This window comes from Pseudophryne corroboree, chromosome 1 (assembly GCF_028390025.1).
Source record: "Pseudophryne corroboree isolate aPseCor3 chromosome 1, aPseCor3.hap2, whole genome shotgun sequence".
Taxonomy (NCBI): domain Eukaryota; kingdom Metazoa; phylum Chordata; class Amphibia; order Anura; family Myobatrachidae; genus Pseudophryne; species Pseudophryne corroboree.
Genome location: NC_086444.1, coordinates 984,257,057 through 984,279,227, shown reverse-complemented (window position 1 = coordinate 984,279,227; position 22,171 = coordinate 984,257,057). Strand labels below are relative to the sequence as shown.

The 22,171-nt window shown below is 46.2% G+C and overlaps 1 protein-coding gene across 2 annotated transcripts in view; it reads right to left on the bottom strand.

Annotated features, from left to right (window-relative positions):
* Positions 1-22,171, bottom strand: part of LRBA (LPS responsive beige-like anchor protein) — a 1,108,277-nt gene that overhangs the window by 842,973 nt on the left and 243,133 nt on the right. For both annotated transcript variants that reach the window (XM_063920568.1, XM_063920569.1), the window contains exon 19: positions 13,970-14,051. In XM_063920568.1, the coding sequence (XP_063776638.1) occupies positions 13,970-14,051 (82 nt within the window). The remainder of the gene's footprint in view (positions 1-13,969; positions 14,052-22,171) is intronic.

Genomic DNA, 22,171 nt, shown 5'->3' with positions numbered 1-22,171 from the left:
TCTAACAAGATGGCTCACAACAATAGTAATAACCCGATTTTTTGTAACAATAACTATGTACAAACATTGCAGACAATCCGCACTTGGGATGGGCGCCCAGCATCCACTACGGACTACGAGAAATAGATTTATCGGTAAGTAAAATCTTATTTTCTCTAACGTCCTAGTGGATGCTGGGGACTCCGTCAGGACCATGGGGATTATACCAAAGCTCCCAAACGGGCGGGAGAGTGCGGATGACTCTGCAGCACCGAATGAGAGAACTCCAGGTCCTCCTTAGCCAGAGTATCAAATTTGTAAAATTTTACAAACGTGTTCTCCCCTGACCACGTAGCTGCTCGGCAAAGTTGTAATGCCGAGACCCCTCGGGCAGCCGCCCAGGATGAGCCTACTTTCCTTGTGGAGTGGGCCTTTACAGATTTAGGCTGTGGCAGGCCTGCCACAGAATGTGCAAGTTGGATTGTGCTACATATCCAACGTGCAATCGTCTGTTTAGACGCAGGAGCACCCATCTTGTTGGGTGCATACAATATAAACAACGAGTCAGATTTTCTGACTCCAGCTGTCCTTGAAATATATATTTTTAATGCTCTGACAACGTCCAGTAACTTGGAATCCTCCAAGTCGTTAGTCGCCGCAGGCACCACAATAGGCTGGTTCAAGTGAAAAGCTGAAACCACCTTAGGGAGAAATTGAGGACGTGTCCGCAATTCTGCCCTGTCCGAATGGAAAATCAGATATGGGCTTTTGTACGACAAAGCCGCCAATTCTGACACTCTCCTGGCTGAAGCCAGGGCCAATAGCATGGTTACCTTCCATGTAAGGTATTTTAAATCTACTGATTTTAAAGGCTCAAACCAATGAGATTTGAGAAAATTTAGAACCACGTTCAAATCCCACGGTGCCACTGGAGGCACTATTGGGGGTTGTATATGTAGTACACCTTTTACAAAAGTCTGTACTTCAGGCACTGACGCCAGTTCTTTCTGGAAGAAAATTGATAAGGCCGAAATTTGAACTTTAATGGTCCCCAATTTGAGGCCCATAGACAATCCTGCTTGCAGGAAATGTAAGAATCGACCCAATTGAAATTCTTCCGTTGGAGCCTTCTTAGCTTCACACCACGCAACATATTTTCTCCAAATACAGTGATAATGTTGTGCGGTCACATCTTTCCTGGCTTTAATTAAAGTAGGAATAACTTCCTCAGGAATGCCCTTTTCTTTTAGAATCCGGCGTTCAACCGCCATGCCGTCAAACGCAGTCGCGGTAAGTCTTGGAACATACAAGGTCCCTGTTGAAGCAGGTCCCTTCTTAGAGGTAGAGGCCACGGATCCTCCGTGAGCATCTCTTGAAGTTCCGGATACCAAGTTCTTCTTGGCCAGTCCGGAGCTACCAGTATTGTTCTTACTCCTCTTTTCCGTATAATTCTCAGTACCTTTGGTATGAGAGGCAGAGGAGGGAACACATATACTGACTGGTACACCCATGGTGTTACCAGAGCGTCCACAGCTATTGCCTGTGGGTCTCTTGACCTGGCGCAATACCTGTCCAACTTTTTGTTGAGGCGAGACGCCATCATGTCCACCTTTGGTTTTTCCCAACGGTTCACCATCATGTTGAAGACTTCTGGATGAAGTCCCCACTCTCCCGGGTGAAGGTCGTGTCTGCTGAGGAAGTCTGCTTCCCAGTTGTCCACTCCCGGGATGAACACTGCTGACAGTGCTACGACATGATTCTCCGCCCAGCGCAGAATCCGTGCAGTTTCTGTCATTGCACTTCTGCTTCTCGTGCCGCCTTGTCGGTTGACGTGAGCGACTGCCGTGATGTTGTCGGACTGGATCAGCACCGGCTGATCCTGAAGCAGAGGTCTTGCTTGGCTTAGGGCATTGTATATCGCTCTTAGCTCCAGTATATTTATGTGAAGAGACTTTTCCAGGGTTGACCACACGCCCTGGAAGTTTCTTCCCTTTGTGACTGCTCCCCAACCTCGTAGGCTGGCATCCGTAGTCACCAGGACCCAGTCCTGTATGCCGAATCTGCGGCCCACTAACAGATGGGCCGTCTGCAACCACCACAGGAGAGACAATCTTGTTCTCGGTGACAATGTTATCCTCTGATGCATATGCAGATGCGATCCGGACCATTTGTCCAGTAGATCCCACTGGAATGTCCGAGCATGGAATCTGCCGAAAGGAATCGCTTCGTACGAAGCCACCATCTTTCCCAGGACTCTCGTGCATCGATATACTGACACAGTTCCTGGTTTTAGGAGGTTCCTGACAAGTTCGGATAACTCCCTTGCTTTCTCTTCCGGGAGAAACACCTTTTTCTGAACCGTGTCCAGAATCATGCCCAAAAACAACAGATGTGTTGTCGGAGTCAATTGAGATTTTGGAAGATTTAGAATCCACCCGTGTTGTTGAAGCACTACTTGTGATAGTGCAACACTGGCTTCCAGCTGTTCTCTGGACTTTGCCCTTATCAGGAGATCGTCCAAGTAAGGGATAATTAATACGCCTTTTCTTCGTAGAAGAACCATCATTTCGGTCATTACCTTGGTAAAGACCCGAGGAGCCGTGGACAAACCGAACGGCAGCGTTTGAAACTGATAATGACAGTCTTGTACCACGAACCTGAGATACCCTTGGTGTGAAGGGTAAATTGGGACATGTAGATAAGCATCTTTTATGTCCAAGGAAACCATGAAGTCCCCTTCTTCCAGATTCGCTATCACTGCTCTGAGTGACTCCATCTTGAACTTGAATTTCTGTATGTACAGGTTCAAGGATTTCAGATTTAGAATAGGTCTTACCGAACCGTCCGGTTTCGGTACCACAAATAGTGTGGAATAATACCCCTTTCCCTGTTGTAGGAGGGGTACCTTGACTATCACCTGCTGAGAATACAGCTTGTGAATGGCTTCCAAAACCAACGTCCTTTCTGAGGGAGACGTTGGTAAAGCAGATTTTAGGAACCGGCGAGGAGGAGACCTTTCGAACTCCAGCATGTACCCCTGAGATATTATCTGCAGGACCCACGGGTCTACTTGTGAGTAATCCCATTGATTGCTGAAATTTTTGAGCCGACCCCCCACCGTTCCTAAGTCTACTTGTACAGCCCCAGCGTCATGCTGATGGCTTTGTAGAAGCCTGGGCGGGCTTCTGTTCCTGGGTAGGGGCTGCATGCTGCCCTTTCTTACCCTTTCCTCTGCCTCGCGGCAGATAAGACTGTCCTTTTGGTCGCTTTTTATATGAGCGAAAGGACTGCGGCTGAAAAGACGGTGTCTTTTTCTGTTGGGAAGGAGTCTGAGGTAAAAAGGTGGATTTGCCGGCAGTTGCCGTGGCCACCAAGTCCGAAAGACCGACCCCAAACAATTCCTCTCCCTTGTATGGCAATACTTCCATATGCCTCTTGGAATCCGCATCACCTGACTCTGGCAGATATGGACATCGCGCTTACTCTTGATGCTAGAGTACAAACATCCCTCTGAGCATCTCGCATATAAAGAAATGCATCCTTTAATTGCTCTAGAGTCAATAAAATACTGTCCCTATCCAGGGTATCAATATTTTCAGTCAGAGAATCCAACCACACTACCCCAGCGCTGCACATCCAGGCTGAGGCTATTGCCGGTCGCAGTATAACACCAGTATGCGTGTACATACTTTTCAGTGTAGTTTCCAGCCTCCTATCTGCTGGATCCTTGAGGGCGGCCGTATCAGGAGACGGTAACGCCACTTGCTTTGATAAACGTGTGAGCGCCTTATCCACCCTAGGGGGTGTTTCCCAGCGGGCCCTAACCTCTGGTGGGAAAGGGTATAATGCCAATAACTTCTTTGAAATTGGCAATTTTCTATCGGGGGTAACCCACGCTTCCTCACACACATCATTCAATTCCTCTGATTCTGGGAAAAATACAGGCAGTTTTTTAACCCCCCACATAATACCCCTTTTTGAGGTACCAGTAGTATCAGAGAGCTGCAAAGCCTCCTTCATTGCCGTAATCATATAACGTGTGGCCCTATTGGAAAATACGTTTACTTCCTCACCGTCGACACTAGATTCATCTGTGTCGGTACCCGTGTCGACTGACTGAGGTAAGGGACGTTTTACAGCCCCTGACGGTGTCTGAGATGCCTGAACCGGTACTAACTGGTTTGCCGGGCGTCTCATTTCGTCAACTGACTTTTGTAATGTGCTGACATTATCACGTAATTCCATAACCAAAGCCATCCATTCCGGTGTCGACTCCCTAGGGGGTGACATTACCATCATCGGCAATTGCTCTGCCTCCACACCAACATCGTCCTCAAACATGTCGACACACACGTACCGACACACACAGCAGCCACACAGTGAATGCTCTATTGAAGACAGGACCCTCCTAGCCCTTTGGGGAGACAGAGGGAGAGTTTGCCAGCACACACCAAAAGCGCTATTATTTATATAACAACCCTAAAAGGTGTTGTTCTTATATATATGCGCTTTCAATATATAATTATATCGCCAAATTTATGCCCCCCTCTCTCTTTGTTACCCTGTTTCTGTAGTGCAGTGCAGGGGAGAGTCGTGGGAGCCTTCCTCACCAGCGGAGCCGTGCAGGAAAATGGCGCCGAGGTGCTGAGGAGAATAAGCTCCGCCCCTTTTCCGGCGGGCTTTTCTCCCGGTTTTTTTAATAAACTGGCCTGGGTAAAATACATACATATAGCCTTAATGGCTATATGTAATGTATTTATTTGCCTCTAAGGTATTTAATATTGCTGCCCAGGGCGCCCCCAGCAGCGCCCTGCACCCTCCGTGACCGAGATCCGTGAGCCGTGTATGCAACAATGGCGCACAGCTGCAGTGCTGTGCGCTACCTCTATGAAGACCCTGAAGTCTTCTGCCACCTGTTTCCGGACCTCCGTCTCTGCCGTCTTCAGCGTCTGTAAGGGGGAATCAGCGGCGCGGCTCCGGGACGAACCCCAGGCTGACCTGTGTTCCGACTCCCTCTGGAGCTCAGTGTCCAGTAGCCTAAGACTTCAATCCTCCTGCACGCAGGTGAGTTGCCAGTCTCTCCCCTAAGTCCCACGTTGCAGTGCTCCTGTCGCCAGCAGGAGACACTGATTAGAAACCTAAAAAAAAACTTTTTCTAACTAGCTCTTTAAGAGAGCCACCTAGATTGCACCCTCTCGGACGGGCACAAAAACCTAACTGGAGCTTGGAGGAGGGTCATAGGGGGAGGAGCCAGTACACACCATGTGACCTAAAAGGCTTTTTAGATGTGCCCTGTCTCCTGCGGAGCCCGCTAATCCCCATGGTCCTGACGGAGTCCCCAGCATCCACTAGGACGTTAGAGAAATAGGATTTTATATACAGTACCTACCGGTAAATACATTTCACGTAGTCCGTAGAGGATGCTGGAGTCCAATTTAGTACCATGGGGTATAGATTGGTCCACTAGGAGCCACTGGCACTTTAAGAGTTTATTAGTGTGGGCTGGCACCTCCCTCTATGCCCCTCCTACCAGACTCAGTCTAGAAACAGTGCCCGAGGAGACGGACATACTTCCAGAGAATGAAATACACAGATAGTGGTGAGTCTCACACCAGCTCACACATAACAAAAGGAAAGACAAGCTAACCAACGTGAAACGATTCAGCAACGGCTGAACCAACAATAACAATGCAGGAAATCGAAGCACTGGGCGGGCGCTCAGCATCCTCTGCAGACTACGAGAAAAGGATTTACCGGTAGGTATATAAAATCCTATTTTCTCTTACATCCTAGAGGATGCTGGGGTCCAATTTAGTACCATAGCTCCCAGTATGGGAGGGAGAGTGCTGAGGTTCCTGCAGGACAGATTGACAAAACTTTAGGTCCTCAAAGGCCAAAGTATCGAACTTGTAGAACTTAGCAAACTTGTTCGACATTGACCAAGTAGCTGCTCAGCAAAGCTGAAGAGCAGAGACACCACGGGCAGCCGCCCAGGAAGAACCCACTTTACGGGTAGAGTGGGCCTGAACAGATTTTGGAATCGGGAATCCTGCCGTAGAAGAAGCATGCTGGCTAGTAAGTCTGATCCAGCGAGAAATCGTCTGCTTAAAAGCAGGACACCGAATCTTGTTGGGATCAAGGACAAACAGTGCGTCCGACTTCCTGTGACGAGAGGTTCTCTTCACATATAATTTCAAAGCCCGTACAACATTCAAGGACTGAGGTAATCGAGGTGTCAGTAGCCACTGGCACCACAATAGGTTGGTTGATATGAAAAGCCGACACAACCTTTGGAAGAAATTGCTGACGCGTTTGGAGCTCCGCTCTATCCTCATGGAAAATCAAGTAGGGGCTCTTGTGCGACAATGCCCCCAATTCTGACACACGTCTTGCAGATGCCAATGCCAAACAGTGTGACCGCCTTCCAAGTATGAAAGTTTATGTCTACCCCCTGTAAAGGCTCAAACCAATCAGATTGCAGATACTGCAACACCACGTTAAGATCCCAAGGTGCCGTAGGAGGCACAATGGGTGGTTGGATGTGCAGAACTCCTTTCAAGAATGTCTGAACCTCAGGGAGAGCAGCCAATTGTTTTTGGAAGAAAATGGACAAGGCCGAAATCTGGACCTTTATGGAGCCCAAGCGTAGGCCCATATCCACACCTGCTTGCAGAAAGAGGAGAAAACGACCTAGTTGAAACTCCACCATTGGAAACTTCTTGGATTCACACCAAGACACATACTTCTTCAAATCCGATAGTAATGCTTAGACGTTACTCCCTTCAAAGCTTGGATCAGAGTAGGAATGACCTTGCTTGTATTGCCTTTCCGAGCTAAGATCTGGCGTTCAACCTCCATGCCGTCAAACGTAGTCGTGGTAAGTCTTGATAGACGAACGGCCCCTGCTGTAGAAGGTCCTCGCGAAGAGGAAGAGGTCTCGAAACATCCAGCAGAAATATTAGAAGATACACGTAACAAGACGTTCTTGGCCAGTCCGGAGTAATGAGGATAGCCTGAACTCTTGTTCTTTTTATTAGTTTGAGAATCCTTGGGATAAGTGGAAGTGGAGGGAACACATATCCCTTGACCTGGAACAGTACCTCCAAAGCTTCTTGTTGAGGTGAGAGGCCATCATATCTATCTGAGGTACACCCCATTGGCTTGTTACCTCTGCAAATACCTCCGGGTGGAGGCCCCATTCTCCTGGATGGAGATTGTGTCTGCTGAGGAAGTCCGCTTCCCAGTTGTCTACTCCCGGAATGAAGATCGCCGACAGCGCCACCGCGTGTCTTTCTGCCCAGAGGAGGATTTTTGTTACCTCTGACAGCTCTGCTCTTCATTCCGCCCTGCCCGTTTGTGTAGGGCACTGCTGTGACATTGTCTGACTGAACCTGAATGGCTTGCTCTCGCAGATGATGTGCCGCTTGTAGAAGGGCGTTGTATATGACGCTTAGTTCCAGAACATTTATTGGAAGGACGGATTCTAGACTTGACCACCTTCCTTGGAAGTTTTCCCCTTTGGTGACTGCTCCCCAACCTCTGAGACTTGCATCCGTGGTTAGAAGGATCCAATTCTGAATCAAGAACCTGCGGCCCTCGAGTAGGTGAGAGGTTTGGAGCCACCAGAGGAGTGAAATTCTGGTTTTCGGCGACAGGTGTATCCGCTGGTGCATGTGAAGATGTGATCCCGACCACTTGTCCAGGAGATCCAGCTGGAAGAACCGTGCATGGAATCTTCCGTACTGGAGAGCCTCGTAGGAGGCTACCATCTTTCCCAGAAGGCAAATGCACTGATGAACAGATACCCGGGCCGGCATCAAGACATCCCGGACCACTGATTGGATCACCAACGCTTTCCCCATTGGTAGAAACACCCTCTGCACTTCCGTGTCGAGTATCATCCCCAGGAAGGGCAGTCTCCTTGTCGGTTCCAAATGTGACTTTGGAAGGTTCAGGATCCACCCATGAGCCTGGAGTAGTTTAATTGAGAGAGCAATACTCTGCAATAGCCTCTCCCTGGAAGACACCTTTATCAGTAGATCGTCCAGAAATGGAATTATGTTCACTCCCTGCTTGCGGAGGAGGAGCATCATCTCTGCCATGACCTTGGTAAACACCCTCAGTGCAGTGTAGAGGCCAAATGGCAATGTCGAACGGATAGTGACAGTCCTGTAGTGCAAACCTTAGATAGGCCTGGTGAGGCGGCCAGATCGGAATGTGAAGGTACACATCCTTCATATCCAGGGATACCAGAAATTCCCCCTCCTCCAGACCTGAAACCACCGCTCTCAGAGACTCCATCTTGAACTTCAATACTTGCAAGAATGGGTTCAAGGACTTTAGGTTCAATATTGGCCTTACCGAACCGTCCGTTTTCGGTACCACAAACAGGTTAGAATAGTAACCCGTTTCTTAGATGAGGTGGAACTAGAACAATGACATTTGTTTGTACCAATTTGTGAATGGCTTCCTGTAGGATAGCACTTTGTCAGCGAAGCTGGTAAGCCCAATTTGAAAAAATCTGTGAGGCGGGAGTTCCTGAAACTCTAGTCTGTACCCCTGGGCAACAATATCTTTCACCCAGGGGTCTAGGCATGATGATGCCCAGACGTGACTGAAATCTTTTAGTCTCGCTCCCACCTGACCGATCCCTAGGCTGGGAGGTCCACCATCATGCTGAAGACTTGGAGGAAGCAGAACCTGGTTTCTGTTCCTGGGAAGCTGTTGGTGTAGGTTTTCTGGGTTTTCCCCGACCTCCTCTAAAGAAGGTTGTGGGGACCTTGGATTTTAAAAATTTTGCGGTCCGAAAGGACTGCAGTGTAGACGTAGGATAAAATTTCCGAGCCGGTGCAGTTGCGGAGGGAAGAAAGGTCGACTTACCTGCAGTTGACGTGGATATCCACGTATCCAGTGCTTCCCCAAACAGGGCCTGAACTATGAAGGGTAGATTCTCCACGCTCTTCTTGGATTCCGCATTCGCAGTCCATTGGCATAGCCAGAGTCCTCTGCGTGCCGAGACTGCCATGGAAGTAGGCCTCGCATTAAGCAGGCCAATGTCCTTCATGGCTTCCACCAAGAAACCTGCTGAATCCTGTATGTGACGTAAAAACAAGTCAATGTCACTCCTATACATCGTATCCAATTCCTCTAGTAATGTGACCACTTTACTAAGGCTTTAGAAATCCCCGCACAAGCAATAGTGGGCCTTAAGGCCCCACCTGTAGCAGTGTATAGTGACTTGAGCATAATCTCAATCTTGCGGTCGGTCGGCTCCTTTAAAGGCGGTTGAACCGGGGACAGGCAAATAAACCTTTTTTTGACAACCTAGATACAGAAGCGTCGACTATAGGTGGATTTTCCCACTTTTTCCTGTCCTCTTCTGGGAAAGGAAAAGCAATGAGAATTCTTTTAGGAATTTATTCTCTGGGATTTCCCAGGATTTCTCAAACAAGGAATTTAACTCCTTAGAAGCAGGGAAGGTAATCGAATATTTCTTATGTACAGTAAAATAAGATTAGTCTTCCTGCTCAGGTACCTTTTCAGTAACGTGCAAAACATCCCTAATTGCTTCAATCATCAGTTGCACCCCCTTAGCAAGGGATGCATCCCCCCCGTGCATATCCCCATCACAGTCTCCTGTATCAGAGTCGGTATCAGTGTCAGCTTGCATTATCTGGGCAAGTGCACGCTTTTGAGGGTATGTAGATGGGTCTTTTGATGAAGTGGTGGGGGTCGAATATTGTAAACCCTCCATAGATTTCTTCAAAAACTGCGTCTCTTTCTCATTATGTGACATCCTTATTGAAATCTTGGATATCATTCCCCTTAAAGAATCCACCCATGGGGGTTCGGATTCAGAAGGCTGAGACAGTATATTGCAGTCCTGAGTACATGGGATAGACTCCTCAGGAGAAGATAAACACTCTGCAGCACAGTACACAGAGTCCATAGACATGGTAATGTGGAATATACACACTTACACACACAGGAAAATGTCAGACACAGTTTCCCCTCTGTAGGCAATTTTGATAAAAGCCCGGCGCTGACTATCCTTAATAGGGTAGTCAGTCCTAATATAAAATCCCCCCCCTGTCTATAACACCCTGGTACCGCAGAGTACTTTTGGAGTTATGTGGAGGGCAGCGCTCCCAGTCAGCGTTTCTGTACGATCTGCAGGGAGAAAATGGCGCTGGTGAGTGCTGGATCCGCTCTGAGGAAGCCCCGCCCCCTGTAATAGCACGCAGCTTCCTACACTAAGTGATTATACTGGCCTGAGGTTTTTGTAGGGTTAACAGCGGGATTAGCCCCTGTTAACTAGCGTGACCAGTGTAGGGTAATGCGCTGGTCCAGGGCGCCCCTCAAGCGCTGACATGATGCATGTTGCTGGACCTTCCAGGAGCGCAACCCCTGAGAGCTGCACTCCAACCCTTGTGCCGCCATACCTGCCAGCGACCCGCTAACCGGGACGCCGGCACTGTACTGACCACTCTTCTATCTTCTGGCTCTGTTATGGAGTGGCGGCCATGCCGCGGGAGTGAGCGGTCGCCTCATGGGCTTGCAATCATCACCCTCAGGAGCTCAGTGTCTTGTCAGGAGCTAAGTGTCCTGTCAGTGGAGTAGAGAACCATTAACTCTTTAGGAAGTTGGTTCCTACTCCCCCCCCCCCCCCCCCCCCCCCTAAGTCCCACGAAGCAGGGAGGCTGTTGCCAGCAGCCTTCCTGTAAAATAACAAACCCTAAACCATTAAAAAAAAAAAACCACCATTAAACTGTCAAAGTGCAAGTGGCCCCGTCTATACCCCATGGTACTAAATTGGACCCCAGCATTCTGTAGGACGTAAGATATACATGCTGAACTTTTAATAGGACCAATTTATATATTATATATATATATATATATATATATATATATATATATATATATATATATATATATATATATATATATACACAAAAATGAAGTGCAAAGGAGCGCCTAATGGTGTTTAGAGCGAAAGGTGATAAATCACCCTGTGGAACGTGAGAAAGTGTAGAATTACAAAGTATAACTTATCTCTTAACACGTCTTCAGTTCTGATGACACTTTGATGCATGTAAAAACAGAAAGAGAAACATAGTGTGTACTGTATAAAACTAGTAACTCTTAATTAGGAACCTAGCTGGTCCCAATAACCGAATAAGAGTATGGTAACATAAAAAAATATATAGATTTAATATACAGTCCTGAAGCAAATGCAGGTAACAAACGTACAGGATAAATGGATAAAATCAGCTTATCAGTCCACTCTGGGACCATTCATGGTTAAGCAGTAAATCCCAGTTTCATAACATTATGGCGAATAAGTAAAAATTCCTGACGCAAATGCAGGTAACAAACGTACAGGATAATAGAATAATTTGATGAAGTCCTTTGCCATAGGACGAAACGCGTTGGTATTGGGACTTGCTGCTTAACCCTGAACTTCCCAGAGTGGACAGATGAGCTGTTTTTATTCTATTATCCTGTACGTTTGTTACCTACATTTGCGTCAGGAATTTTTACTTATTCGCCATAATGTTATGAAACTGGGATTTACTGCTTAACCATGAATGGTCCCAGAGTGGACTGATAAGCTGATTTTATCCATTTATCCTGTACGTTTGTTACCTGCATTTGCTTCAGGACTGTATATTAAATCTATATATTTTTTTATGTTACCATACTCTTATTCGGTTATTGGGACCAGCTAGGTTCCTAATTAAGAGTTACTGGTTTTATACAGTACACACTATGTTTCTCTTTCTGTTTTTACATGCATCAAAGTGTCATCAGAACTGAAGACGTGTAAAGAGATAAGTTATACTTTGTAATTCTACACTTTCTCACGTTCCACAGGGTGATTTATCACCTTTCGCTCTAAACACCTTTAGGCGCTCCTTTGCACTTCATTTTTGTATATCGTCAACCCACCTCTGGGCAGGAGCTGCCACCCACTAAGAGTTGGGGGTTGTTTTAATATTATTAGAGCCACATATTCATTATACACCGTTGTTTATATTAGGATCGTCCTTGGCGCTATTATCTATTTTTATCTATATATATATATATATATATATATATATATATATATAAATAAATAAATAAATAATACAGCAAACCAGCACTTGTAGAAAAGAAAAAAAAAAAAAACAGTTCATTTTATTTCAGCAAGACACTTAAATGTTTGCGCACTAGGTCCCAATTGAATGTGTTTGCAACAATCAAAACTCCAGGAAGAATGGCAGGGAGCCTGCATGTAGTGAATCATAAAAAGTGTCAGCCGAGCTGTCAGTCCTTCAGACAGATGCTTTCTCTATGCAAACACATGGGGATTCAGGTGTAAGGAAATAAAAACTACAAAAAACGTCTATCACATAACATGCTTATTCATTCCAAGCGCCATCTGTTACACATATCCTGCAAAAAGACTATTTTGCCGAAGAAGACCATCTACACCAAGAGGGGCAGGGGATTTATTATCCCCATCTCTAGATTGTCTACAGGCATATAAAATAGGGTCATAAATAGCCTTAGTTATGTCTAGAATTGGCAGCTGAGGTGTGTAAGATGGGTAAGGTAATCGCATACAAATGTTCTGCAAACTGAAGTTCTTTAACTGTGAGATAACTTCACAGCGGCTCCTCAGCAAACCATTCCGATTACTGTAGAACGTTCATAATGGCCATAGGAAGCATTTACAAAGCAGGGTACAACGTTCGTTTCCTGCCTTCCATTCTGCACAAAGCATTACAGACCAGTCTCCAGTAACAAGCCTCCACGTACTCATAGAAACAGAGAATTTGACCGCAGATAAGAATCATCGGGTCAGCCCGCTAATGTGAAAGGGTCATTCCCGGGAATGTGTCCCAGCAAATATACCGGGACACATTCCCGGGAATGAACTTTCCTGCGAGTGTAAAAGGGGTATATGTTACCTCACAAGTTATTGTATGGGGAGAATAATTACAACTGGATAAAACGGACAGGGTATTCCAGTTGGAGATTAAGGGAGTACAGGAAGAAACCAACATGCACTGGCAACACTAATTCATGAAAGAGTTCTGCCAGTCAGCTTTGCAATACCTGTATGAAAAACGGTATCTGGATGGTAGGTCAAAATGGAATAGGTTGACAGTCAATAGGTTATGACATGGTCGACGCAGGACAGGTTGACACATGAAAACAAAACCTTCCTATTTTTAACTTTTCCATACTTTACTAGCCATGTGAACTACGATTGGGAATAGTAACCTTGCCCGCAACATGGTGAGTGAAGTGAGCCATACAAGGGGACACAGTGCACAAATTGAGGTTCGTGGTCATGGTACACAAAAAAAAACACAACACCCAAAAAGTTTAAAAATGGCACGTTAACCTTTTTATGTGTCGTCCTGTCCCGTGTTGACCATTGTAGTGTGTCAACCTTTTCCTGTGTCGACCATGTCAATGTCGACAAATAGAGGTCAACCTAAATCATGTCAACCCATTGATCCCTAAAAATAGGTGTTTTACTTTATCAAAAGTATTTTATACATAGAATCTACATATTTTTTAATTTCTGTAATATAAATATAAGACTGCCTTGTATACCGCAAAATTAGCCCTTTAAAAAAAACACAGTTTACACTGACCATTGTTTATATTTACACTAGTATCTGATCTGCCTGTACAAATTATGAAGCATTTGTAGATAACATTTTTGAAGAGACTTCAGAATATAGCCATTTTAGCTTTGTATCACAACTGTCACACTCACTTACAAAAGACTACCTTTATATTTCAAGTTTGCATTTTGGCCCATTTGACAGCTCTTCTCTTACATGTACAAGTATCCAAAACTACCTTATTAGCACAATGGACCTAGTCATTTCCTAAAATATGTTGCCTTGTTGCAGCTGTCGATTAAGGGAATCCCAATTACACCTGCTACTATAATAATTCTCAGAGACCATAAATGATCATCTCTACTTACAAGGATTTTGGATTTTGACGGATGAGTCCGGATCAGCATGTTGCTTATGTATCACCTGAGTGCTAATTTGTTCTATGAGAATCTGAAACAAACCATTAATAGGTTAATATTTAGAAGGAGGTACGAAAGGGGATTTTTACAGTGAATTACTAAAAATTACAGTAGTCACGTGGTTTGTGTTATCTGCATAGGCCTGCTCATAAAACATGGTGTTTAGCTTCCCCCACCTCTGCTAACCACGTGGACCATGATGTTCAAAATTCCTTTAGATACTATTGTCTATCATAATGTTCCACATTTACAATGTAAGCTCTCACAGACAGGGATCTTTCACTTCTGGGTATCTGCTTGTTCTTGTCATGTCTTAAGGCCCATATAGACGTGCCGATGCGGGGAGAGATGTGCTGAGCGGTTCGCTTGCCGCTCTCTTGCCGCTCAGCACAGCGCGATCTGTGCTGAACGTGCAAGGGGAGACGGGGGGCGCTCACTTCACCCAGCAGGTGAAGTGAGCGACCTGCTAGATTGGCCAATCTAGCAGCAGCGATAGCGATGCGCGGGGCTGCGCATCGCTATCGCTGTAAGGGCTACACACGGAACGATCAGGCTTATATTCTAAGCAATCTAGTCAGATTGCTTAGAATATCGCTCCGTGAGTACCCCCCTTTATGCAGAGTTGTTTGTGTATGCTAAGTGACTTATCTGCTATTTGCATCTATTAGTGATTCTCAAGAAAGTGCACAGAAAGTTCCGTGCATCACCATCTTCATTTTTTTTGTCTTTTAAACTGGTCTGTTAAGAAATTTTTATATGAAAACTTAAATGCATTTTGGAGACGTATGTAGTTTGAATTTGTGTAGCTGCCCCGTGCATCACGGAGAATCGCACCAATGCATTTGTTATTCGGGTTATGTGCAGTAAATGCAAGCTTACTGTTCCCATGAAAGTCTACTTATATGATTATTAAATTATTTTATAAATGTGTATGGTCATTTCCCTATATAAAGGAGCTGTGGACGCTATGTGGAATAAAAATAAAATAATAAATAATAATAATAATAATAATAATAATAATAATAATAATATATATATATATATATATATATATATATATATATTATAATGATTATAAAAAAATTTATGGCAACAACAAAATAATAATAATAATATAAATAAAAAAAAGGAGTGTTATGGTATACTTACCATCGTTAACTCTTTCTGCAAGTACATTGGTTCCACAGGAAAACATCGGGGTGTAGAGTGGGATCCAGAGGCACCAACAGGCTAAAGCTTTAGGCTGTCCCAGGATGCAATGGGGCCTACTCGATAACCCACCTTAAGGCACTGAGAGCTCAGTTTCGTTAACCAGTCCAATGCAGTAGCAGGTAAAAGACGGCAGATGTTAGTCACATAGAACCACACTCTCACGACAGGAGAAGGGGCTAGGTACATCAGGGTGGGCGCCCTGTGGGAACAATGTACCTTGCATAAAGAGTGTTAACCATGGTCAGTATACCATAACACTCCTTTTCTGCTGCAGGATACATTGGTGTCCACAGGAAAACATCGGGGATGATCTAAAGCAGTTCCTCAATGGAGGGGAAGCGCCTTAGCGGGTATGAAAACCCGGCGTCCAAAAGGAAGCATCCTGGGATGCGGAAGTATCAAAGGCATAGAACCTAAGAAACGTGTTTACCAAGGACCATGTAAGCGCCTTGCACAATTGTTCTGCGGACGTGCCACGATGGGCCGCCCAAGAAGGTCCAACAGACAGAGTAGAATTGGCTTTAATAGCAGCAGGAGTTGGGAGTCCAGCCTGCGCATAAGCTTGTGCAATCACCATTCTAATCCATCTGCCCAAGGTTTGCTTATATGCAGGCCAGCCACGTTTGTGGAAACCAAACAAAAAGGGTATCTGACCTCCTGATAGAGGCAGTCCTCTCCACATACATACGGAGACCGCTCTTTGGATGACAAATCTGAAGAGATAAAGGTGGTCATTCCGAGTTGTTCGCTCGCTAGCACTTTTTAGCAGCCGTGCAAACGCTATGCCACCGCCCACTGGGAGTGTATGTTAGCTTAGCAGAAGTGCAAACGAAAGGATCGCAGAGTGGCTACAAAAATTTTTTGTGCAGTTTCAGAGTAGCTTCAGACCTACTCAGCGCCAGTTGACACCCAGAAACGTCCTCTTCCTCTCAAATCACTCTGCGGCCAGCAATGCGACTGAAAAGCTTTGCTAGACCTTGTGTGAAACATCGTTCGTTGTAATAGTACGACGCGCGTGCGCATTGCGCCGCATACGCAGAAGTGCTGATTTTTTGCCTGATCGCTGCACAGCGAACAAAAGAAGCTAGCAATCAACTCGGAATGACCCCCAAAGGCCGGAACCACAATCTCTTGGTTAAGGTGAAAAGATGACACCACCTTAGGCAAATAACCCGGTTGAGTTCTAAGAACTGCCCAGTCACTGTGAAATATCAGAAAAGGGTCGACGACAGGACAAAGCGCCTAAGTCTGACACCTTTCTTGCAGAGGCAATAGCCAGCAAGAATAAGACTTTGGGCGTGACCCATTTGAGGTCCAACGACTCAAGAGGTTCAAATGGAGACTCTTGCAGGGCGTTCAGCAAAACAGACAGATCCCATGGAGCCACAACAGGGACATAGGGAGCCTGAATCCGAAGAACACCATGAGTGAAAGTATGAGCATCAGGTATAGATGCAATTTTACTCTGAAGCCACACCGACAAGGCAGATATGTGAACATTGAGGGAGGCCAGACGAATAACTAGGTCAAGGCCTCGTTGCAGAAAAGCCAGGATTCTGGACGTTCTCAATCGATACGTATCATAATTCTTATCAGCACACCAAGTGAAGTAAGAATTCCAGACCCTGTAATAAATCCAGGGAGATGCTGGTTTGCGGGCTTTCAACATAGTCTGGATAACCGCCTCGGAAAAACCTTTTGCCCTCAGGAGTAATGCTTCAAGAGCCTCGACGTCAAAGCCAGTCTGGCCAGGTCTGGGTAGAGACAAGGGCTCTGTACGAGAAGGTCCGGGTGCTGAGGAACTAGAAGGGGATTTTCTGTTGCTAGACCCTGCAAGTCTGAGACCAATGCCTTTGAGGCCACGCTGGAGCAATTAGAAGCAGTATTTTTCCTTCTTGTTTTAACTTCCGTAGTACCCTGGGCAGAAGTGAAACTGGAGGGAACACATAGGGCAGCCGAAAGTTCCATGGAACCGCCAATGCGTCCATGAATGCTGCTTGAGGAGCCCTGGTTCTTGATCCGAAGACCAGAACCTTGTGATTGTGTCGAGACGCCATGAGGTCTATGTCCGGTAAGCCCCATCTGTTTACTAGGAGTTGAAAGACTTCTGGATGAAGACTCCACTCTCCGGCGTACACTTCCTGGTGACTGAGGGAGTCCGCTTTCCAGTTTAGGTTGACCGGAATGAACACCGTCGATATGGCTGGCAGATGGCGTTCCGCCCAACAAAGGTTTTTGACACTTCCATCATTGCCATGCGGCTTCGAGTGCCACCTTGATGGTTTATGAATGCTACTGTGGTGGCATTGTCCGACTGTACTTGAACAGGCCTGTTATGTACTGGAGGCAGGGCGAGAGATAATGCCTTGAACACCGCCCTCAACTCCAGAATGTTTATTGGGAGGAGTGATTTCTACTTGGTCCATCGACCCTGAAACAAGTGTTGCTCCAACACCGCACTCAATTCCCTCAGACTGGCGTCCGTTGTCAGCTGGACCCAGCCAGAGATACAGAAGGGACGTCCCTTGCTTAATCGCTGGTCCTGTAGCAAACAGGTCAGCGACAGATGATCCTCCGGAGTTAAAGTAATCATCTGAGATCTGATCTGATGAGGCTGGCCGTCCCATTTGGAAAGGATTAACCTCTGTAGTGGACAAGAATGAAATTGAGCACTCTACCATGTCAAATGCAGACACCATCAGGCCAAGTACTTGAATCGCCGAGTGTATCGACACTCTGTGGCGACAAAGGAAGCATCTTATCCTGTCCTGAAGCTTCAGGACCTTTTCTGGAGACAGAAACAGCCGTTGACTGTGTGTCCAGAAGTGCCCCCAGGTGCACCATGCGCTGAGCTGGGACCAGCAAGGAATTCTTCCAATTGATAAGCCACCCGTGGGCTTGCAAGAATGTTACAGTCAGTTGCAGATGACTGAGGAGGACATTGTGGGAATTTACCAGAATCATCAGGTCGTCCAGATACAGCAGGATTCTCATCCCCATGCGACGTAGATGGGCAGTCATCACAGCCATGACCTTGGTGAAGATCCGAGGAGCCGTCGCCAGTCCAAATGGTAGAGTCTGGAAATTATAATGTAGGTTGCCAAAAGCAAACCGCAGAAACTGCTGGTGCAACATAGCAATAGTATATGCAGTAGTATATGCAGGTTGCAATAGTATATGCAATAGTATATGCAGGTATGCATCCTGTATATCCATATAGTCTCTGGGTTCCATAGCCAGTACAATTGAGCGCAATGTTTACATACAAAACCTGGACACTCTCACAGACTTGTTCAGGTATTTGCAGTTGCGTATAGGCCAGAATGACCCATTTGGTTTCAGAACTAGAAACGGGGTCGAGTAATAACCTCTCTGGGACTGAGGTACACACAACCACTCCTGTACTCAGGAGAGAATTGACAATTGTTTGCAAAGCTTGCGCCTTTAACGGATCCGAAGATAGAACAGTGTTGCAAAACTGGCGAGGGGGACGTCTCTTGAAAGAGACAGTGTACCCGTGACAGACCACTTCCAGCACCTATGCATCTGAAGTGGTCTTTAACCAGACCTGGGTGAACTGTAGAAGTCGGCCTACCACCCTAGGGTCCCCCAGGTGGAGGCCCGCCATGTCATGCAGCAGGCTTGTCTTGTTTAGAAGCAGGCTGATGGGCTACCCAGGATTTTTTGGCCTTGGGCTATGTGGTTTTGGAAGCACGAGATTGTCTCGGGTATGCCTGACCTTTTGCTTTCCTTTGAGGCCGAAAGGAACGAAAAGTGGCACCTTTAACTTCTATGCAGAAGGATTAGCATTTGGGAGAAAAGCAGTCTTAGCAGCTGCTAACTCAGACACAATTTTATTCAGGCCTTCCCCAAACAAAATGTCTCCAGTGAAGGGGAGTACCTCTAAGGTCTTTTTGGAGTCTAGGTCCATCTTCAATTACCTCAACCACAGAATACGGCGAGCTAGAACAGACCTAGTCGATGCCTTGGCTGCCAACACATCCGCCTCAGAGGACACCTCGTGAATGTAATAGGCGGTGGTGGTGATGTGACACCGGTATTGTCTGGCACTGTCAGAAATATCCTCGTGCAGCTCTTACTCTAATGCCTTCACCCACGCTTCAATACCTTTTGCAGCCGAAGAGGCAGCAATAGTAGGCCTATGCACAGCTCCTGTAAGGGAGTAAATAGATTTCAGGCATCCTTTTCACACGCTTATCTGTCGGTTCTTCCAGTGAGGTGACAGGCAGAGTGGACAACACCATGAGTCGGGTGACGTGAGAATCCACCGGCGGTGAATTTTCCCACTTGCTACAATAACTCTGCAGGGAGTTAGCAACCACTAAGGGAGGGCCATCAATCTGCTAGGGAGAATCCTAATCAGTAACACCAGTTTCAGTGTCTGACAGGACCGTATGCTCCCCATCTTTAGATGAAACATTAGAGAGGTATGTGGACTGTGAGGAGGAAGAAGCCTGCTTAAATGAGCCAGAGACATGAGAGTGACCTAGAGTGAATTTCTGTCTAACCAAGGACTGATTTAATTGTTGCAGCTGGTTAGATTTTCTGCCCAAGACGGATTAACCATATGTCTGTAGTGGCACAGGTGGTCCCATAGGAGGCGTAAGGCGTTCTACCAGAGTACCCAGTAGGTTTGTAAACGCAGCCCAGGGTGGCTCCTGAGTAGACCCAGGAGCTGCGGACTGACTAGGAGGTGTATGACACACAGTGCATAGACCATCATACAAAACTTCCCCCTCTGGTAAATCCTTGCAGCATGCTCTGCATGATGCAGGAGCTTCCACTGATTTACTGACCTTAATGTTAGACATTATGTAAGAATGCAACAACAGAGTGACTTAGAACAACAGAGTGATTAAAGAACAATAAAGCCAGACAAAGTTCAATACCTGCGAATAAATCCGGTATTATGTGACTGAGTACACAGTAGAATATACGTATTGGATAAAAACTGTGACGCACTATATTAGCGGACCCAGACGCACCTAGGGGCTAATTCAGACCTGATCGCTAGGCTGCGTTTTCGTACAGCGGGCGATCAGTTCTAAACTGTGCATGCATCGCAATGCACAGGCGCGTCACACGGGTACAAAGTGGATCGCCGCTCAGCGATGGGTTTGTGCGAAGGATCCATTCGCACGGGCGTTCACAGGGAGATTGACAGGAAGAAGGCGTTTGTGGGTGTCAACTGACCGTTTTTTTGGAGTGTTTGGAAAAACGCAGGCGTGTACAAGCATTTGCAGGGAGAGTTCCTGACGTCAATTCCGGGCCCAGGCAGGCTGAATTGTTCGCAGCGGCTGAGTCAGTCCTGGGCTACTCAGCGACTGCACAAAATCTGTTTGTACAGCTCTGCTACACATGCGTTCGCACACTTGCAAAGCGAAAATACACTCCCCTATGGGCAGCGACTATTCGAACGCAGGACTGCAAAACACCATAGCGAACAAACAGGTCAGAATTAGCCCCATAGCCTTTTAGGGTACAGAATATAGTGACCATTATATCTGGGAAACAGAGTGAAACCACACAGCAGATACAGGTACACACCGTCCTAGACCGGAGGTATATATTATAATACTTTTTCAATATATTCTATAACAGGTACACTCTTTCTTAACTAACGCCATCTATATAAAGACATGTAGAATACTCAAGTGTTTGTAAAGTCACAGCGCTGTATAGAGGTGGCTTTATAAAGGAGACCTTGCCCTGAAGTCCCGGAAACCAGCTGCAGCTACAGATGGGTCCATGTTTATCTTGACCTTTAATAGGATTAACTGAGACTGGGCAGTCGGACTTAATCCCCTGCTGTATTGTTCTCTGTATTGTATTGCATCTGAGAACAATAGATGAAGGGTTTATGTTCATAAACCATGGTGTGCCTAGGTGCAGCAAACTAGCTAAGATAACCGTGGACCCATCTGTTTGCTCAGATGGCGGTACCCAGTGTCTCAGTCAGGGAGTGAGGGAGAGCGTGAGGCAGCTCCAGGGCGGGAAAATCTTCTCAGAGATGGCACCCTGGGCTAGGGGAGGGGCTACGGGTCAAGTGCCACCTTCCCTATGCTGGATTTCCACCCTGGGTACTGTGAGTCTTATTAAATGGGGTGTATGTACACCGGACCTGTACTCAGACGCCCCGGTGGTCTAGTGCGGTCCCTGCTCGGTGACAGTGTCCACACCAGCGCCGCGGCCCATCTCTTTAGGTCGCAGACGGAACGCAATTTAATAGCGGGTCCCGCCTGGGTAACCCTCTTACCTCCTTCCCATAGCAGCCACGTGAACCAGGAGAGTGTCTGCGACCGTGTGCCTAAGCTGGACCGTCTCCGCCGCAAGTTCCCACAGAACTGAGATACGGGAGTATGCAATGCCACTTGGGAGGTGATGGAGCTGCAGCGCTAAAGTGTCACCTTGACATAAAGCGCTGACAGCCAGGAGAGGAAACCTTCTTAGAAGCTTTTTCAGGGCTGCCCAGTGCAGCCCTCCAGTTAGAGGACCTGCTGCTGCAGGTATCAACTCGAAACTGAGCTCTCAGTGCCTGGAGGCGGGGTTATAGAGGAGGCTCCATTGCATCCTGGAACAGCCTAAAGCTTTAGCCTGTTGGTGCCTCTGGATCAAGATCCACTTTACACCCCGATTTTTTCCTGTGGAAACCAACGTATCCTGCTGCAGAAATAAAAAATGAATAAAAGAATAAAAATAGTAACATAATAAAAAAATAAAAATAGCAATAATAAAAGCAATGTATTCAATAATGATTAATACATAACTTATAATTATCATTATTAATATAAACAATGAACTTTAATACACACAATTTTTATTATATTTTTTTAGAACTTTGAATAATTCCTTGAAGCAATAAAAAAAGAAAAAACATATATATAGGGCAATTATATCTTCGTAAAGACTCACAGGGTG